At 40.9% G+C, this 4,930-nt stretch overlaps 1 protein-coding gene across 1 annotated transcript in view; it reads left to right on the top strand.

The window, feature by feature from the left end:
• Positions 1-1,080: 1,080 nt before the first annotated feature.
• The window catches only part of LOC138027349 (monocarboxylate transporter 10-like), an 8,034-nt gene continuing 4,184 nt past the window's right edge, over positions 1,081-4,930 (top strand). Inside the window, exons 1-3 of the mRNA XM_068874926.1 lie at positions 1,081-1,451; positions 3,471-4,066; positions 4,867-4,930. The exon at positions 4,867-4,930 is cut by the window's right edge and continues 306 nt beyond it. Of these exons, the coding sequence (XP_068731027.1) occupies positions 1,271-1,451; positions 3,471-4,066; positions 4,867-4,930 (841 nt within the window). The 5' untranslated portion in view covers positions 1,081-1,270. The remainder of the gene's footprint in view (positions 1,452-3,470; positions 4,067-4,866) is intronic.

Below are 4,930 nucleotides of genomic sequence, written 5' to 3'. Positions count from 1 at the left end.
TCCTTCCTTCCAGTAGAGAGGCCATTGCATCGCGTTGCCCGACCTTTAATTATGTAAAGTTATGGTAAATTGCAACATTCTACAATTTTCTCAGACGCATTTCTGACCACCTCATCTCTGCGAAGCGAAGAGGCTTTCTTGTTGTCGGAGCTTGTCAATGGTGACGTCACGAGGTAATTTAATTTCAGCCAATCAGTATTTTGCGTCCAAAATTTGGACGCGACATTCAAAATACAAAGCCATGCGGGCAGGCCCTCATTCTACCCCCAACCCCAGTCCCTCAGAGGGCCTGCTCGCAGGCTATGGGTTCGGCTGTATTAAGAGAATTTTTGAAGAAATCTGATCCTTATTTTATGTCCCTAAAATTAAAGCCAGGAGTGACAACAATACCTAGTCATGGTCTTCGTCAATCGAGTATTCATACTTTAGTCATTAAAATACCTCTTTCAAATATTAAAAAAAAAAAAAAAAAAGATCACCCATTTTAGAGGTGCTCTGTTCCCCATTTCCCATTCTTCGATTTGCTGTTTTCTGTCTTTATAGCTTTGCTTACATTAGTGTGACTTTTCTTGAATTACAAGGCAGGCGTGATCAGTTGTCTTCACATAATAATCGAAAACGTCCACTAAAAGGCCCTCAAGTTCACGATTGACTCGGTTTTAACGTTCGAAACGTTATTGAAATAAAAACAAAGATAAAGTTTGAGGCTTTTGTTTCCAAAGAGCGGGAAATAAATGAGTAGGAACACGTGCTTCCCGTGCAGAGCCACGTGCATAGCTACGTAATCATGTTATTGGCGAAAAATGAAACAAGGTCAATGTCGCCGAGTACGAGGGAGTAACAACAATATTTTAATTCATTACGGAGTAAAAATCTACACATGGGCCGTTCACATTTAAGTACATTTCTTTAAAGGAGCTTTATTTAAGTGGCGGAAATCGAACCCGCGAAAAAGTGTAAGCTACACACGGATAACTGTTTTAATAATAATGGTCGTTCAAAGTCTCTCCTTATGCAGCTCACGTGAAAACGCAAATAGTATTATATCGGCTTCATTGGAGCGTATCTCGTAATCAGCATTTTTGATCGATGGGATCACGTTTGGTGAACAATTGGGAACACTTTCTTATTCTCTCAGACATTTCAGCTGTTTCATTGGTCTAGGAAGTTTGCATATTTTGATCATGCATGACAGGCATTAAGTTTGGGTCTAATACTATAGAGTCCGGTTTATTTCCATCCTTACATCAATTTAGAACGAGAGCCTAAAATGGCTTTGGGGAAAATAAGGACGCTATTTTGCGGGAAACGTTACAAAGACACTTTATATTCCTGGGTGGTATGTATATTATCAGCTGTCTGCAATGCAGTAAGCCTTGGGTTTGCGCTCAGCTTTGGAATTTTATTTCCGGAGTTAATTGACTATTTTGAAGAGACGAGAGAAAGAGCAGGTTAGTCATCAGGCGTACCTTAATGTATTTTCTCCTCTCTTTCATAGCTGCATTAGCCTCCCAGAGCATCAGGCTTTCTTCGGCTCTTGTTTCACCCGCTGGATGCTCTCGCATGCTACAGTTGCCCCTAGTATCAGAGGCTTTTTGCTTCTTAATTCTTCTTCTTTTCGGACTAAATTTAGCCGCGAAGAGCGACAACGAACGACGATTCAGCGAGAGAATAAGTCGTTCGTAATTGTTGCTTTCCGCGGCTAAATTTCGTCCGAGAAGAAGAAGAAGAAGACCTCTGAGACTAGGGTACACTTTCACGATGAATTACGTAACAGCTATTGACGATTCACACATTAGTGGCATGGCCGATCCGTTTTGTCGGCTTAAATAAGGCGATGGCTTCGCCGGTCGTTTTATCGTTTTTAATTCACAGAGTGACCAACTGCGGTCGACCAGTCCCATTTAAAATGTTTACACTACCCGACTTAGCACCCCACAAAACTGCAAAATATTTAGGCGGTTTCGATGAACGTCCAAGAGAATCATAAACCGTTGCAAATAGACTGCACCCCTTATGACGTAACGGATCACAATTTTCTTGTTGTGTGACTACTGAAACATTGCATTCTGGTATTTATAGTAGTAAGGGCTGAGGTCTATTACTCAGCTCGAAATAAATTCTCGGCGTCATATGTGGGTTGAGTTTGTTAGTTCTCTACTCTGCACCGAGAGAGTTTTTTTAATTGCAGCCTGAACATCCTTATAAAAAGGTTCTTTGAAAGAAAAAAGAGTTGAATGATCCATTTAACTTTTGTTTTATTTTTATTCCGTCATTCAAAAATATTGCATTCCTTATAATTTAAATTCATAGCTTTTGTATGTTTTGGAAAAGTTTTAGTGTAGCCAAGAGTCCATCCCAAATTTGTCTTGTGTCTATGTGTTTTTAAACCAAGGTTTACGGGAAAATAAACAATAGACCAAATCGGCTAACCCAAATTTGTTGCAGCAGGAGTCTAAGAGTAGGAGCTTGCCTCTCCCATACAGACTCTACGAGTCAACCTTTGCGAGCACCTATCTATTTTTAGAACGCCACGAAATCTTCTGCTCCGAACGCACTGTTTAAAATGGTCAATCAGAAAAATAGCACTTATTAAGCTAAATCAGGAGCTCATCAAGGCCCATACTTGGTCTAGGGGTCTTGGTCAAGCTCCGTCGGTAGAGCTGCGGAGATCTAACCCGAATGTCGTGGGTTCAATTCCCACCCTGGTCAGAGTTTTTCTCTGTCCTTGTGTGGGCCCAGTTCCATCAGTAGGGCTAATGCTCACATGGTTCATATGGGATAGAAATCTAGCACTTCACGTTACACTACACTCCATTCAGTCAACCCTTTCCCGGGTACATTAAATTATAGAGCCCTTTGGGAGATTCAGCAAGCCCACTGTTGTAAAAGCCAATCAAAACAGAGCTACATACCTAAGCGTAAAGGAAAATACGATGTATAAGGGTTGACTCAAGGAATTGTTAGAGATAGCGGTTCCCCTTGATGAGCTCCTGGCTAAACTCAAAATGTTCCAAACCAGAGTAGCATTTAACTATGTTTGATTCCCAACCTAGTTGAAGTGTGAATCTCAATGGCTATCATTAACTGACAGGGAACGGGGAATAGGGAAACGAGGAACGGGAAACCTTTACAACTGGGAATCTTTAAAAAAAATCCGCTTTTAAAGATTCCCCGTTCCCTATTTGTCATTTGCCATTACCAATTCCACGTTCCGCGATCCTTGTTTTAAAGAAAACAGAGCCTTGACTTTCGTTATCCCGAAATGGATGTTTAATCTTATCATCCTATCAACTTATAAAAGTGATCCTACCCAAAATGTCCAAGAAAGTTCTTTATGTTCCAATCCGGGATTCGATTTCTACTTTTCACAATCCACTTTCCATATTGTTGGCCTCTTGCACATTACTGAGAGGCGTAAGCAAGCATTGCAAATACCCACAGATTCACCACTTACATTTCATTGACAGCTTTCGTTGGCTCGGCAACCTTGGGCATGGTGTGGTTTGCAAGTCCGCTGGCTGGCTATCTCTGTGATCGCTTCAGTTGCCGAATCACGACATTTTTGGGTGGACTACTCTGCGCATCAGGCTTGGTAACCACTTCCTTTGTTCAGAGCCTCACTCACATGTACTTCACATATAGCTTAATCCTCGGCTTAGGAGCTTGTTTCATCTACAACGCGTGTTATCTCGTAATTGGACAATATTTTGAAAAAAAACTGTCCACAGCTACAGGCATTGTAGCATTGGGGGCAAGCTTGGGCGTTCTATACACAGGACCGTTGCTTCAAATACTTTTGGACGCTTTTGGATGGAGAGAAAGTTTGAGAATAATGACAGCATTTTACGGGGTAATTTGCATCCTCAGTTTGGCTTTCAACCCAAACGTAGACAACAATACCCCAAACGAAACAAGTCTCGAAAATGATAGCAAAGAAACAAAAGACGAAGAAAAGACGGGCATTTCTCTGTATTGCAGCGTTTGGACATTTCCTACCTTTACAACTGCAGTGATTTCTTTTGTGTTTGCAAGTTTTGGAATGTACATCGTTTACATCAATTTAGTAAGTATACGTATTCAATTTTTATTTATTTATTTAGTGAATGCCACAATGATTGATGCAGTATCCTGTTGCCCGTCCTACGAAACTCGCCAGTTCCCCTCTTTGAACTGCCGCAATAGAACGAGTTTAAAATGCCATTTATTTTACTCGAAAGACATGCAGTAAAATGTGATTGGCTTTCTATCCAAAGCGAAAACAGATTACACATACTGCTTGAATACCAAATGATAGGCAGCTTATGAAAGTTGTTATAGCAACGTTAACGCCTTGCTACTTTGAAAGTAAGGAGAAATCCACGCACTTATATCTAGATAATTAAAGCAAATGCACCTGAATAATTCAGATGGCTTCAGCGAGATTCGAACCTATGACCTCTGCGATGCCGGTGCAGTGCTCAACCAACTGAGCTATGAATCCACTCAGTTGGAACTTAACAGGTCAATTTGTAGGGCTTCTTTGTTTCCGTGAGAGGACTGGTGAATGAAATAAACGCTTTCAGTATTTGAAGTGCCAGTTAAAGATTAAAGGAAGAGGTGATCCCCGCACTTATCTGGAAAAGTTAATCAATTGTCCCTTATAGACACCTGAAAAATTCATGTGGCTGCAACGGGATTCGAACGCATGACCTCTGCGATGTCGGTACAACGCTCTACCAACTGATCTCTGAAGCCACTCAGCCAATTGCAAGCAGGTCATTTTGTTGGGTTCATGAATTTCGAATTTTGAATTTTTCGAGAAAAATTTCAAGCTTGGTTGGCAACATGAAACAATGTGTTATGGTTTTGCCTTTTCTTCTGTAGGTTGAATTTTCCGAAGAAATTGATATCACAGCCCAGGAAGCTTCTCGTTTATTCATCTTCATCG

This window comes from Montipora capricornis, chromosome 12, assembly GCF_036669925.1.
Source record: "Montipora capricornis isolate CH-2021 chromosome 12, ASM3666992v2, whole genome shotgun sequence".
NCBI classification, from domain to species: Eukaryota; Metazoa; Cnidaria; class Anthozoa; order Scleractinia; family Acroporidae; genus Montipora; species Montipora capricornis.
Note: the sequence above shows the minus strand (reverse complement) of the source record. Positions and strands in the feature narration are given on the sequence as shown.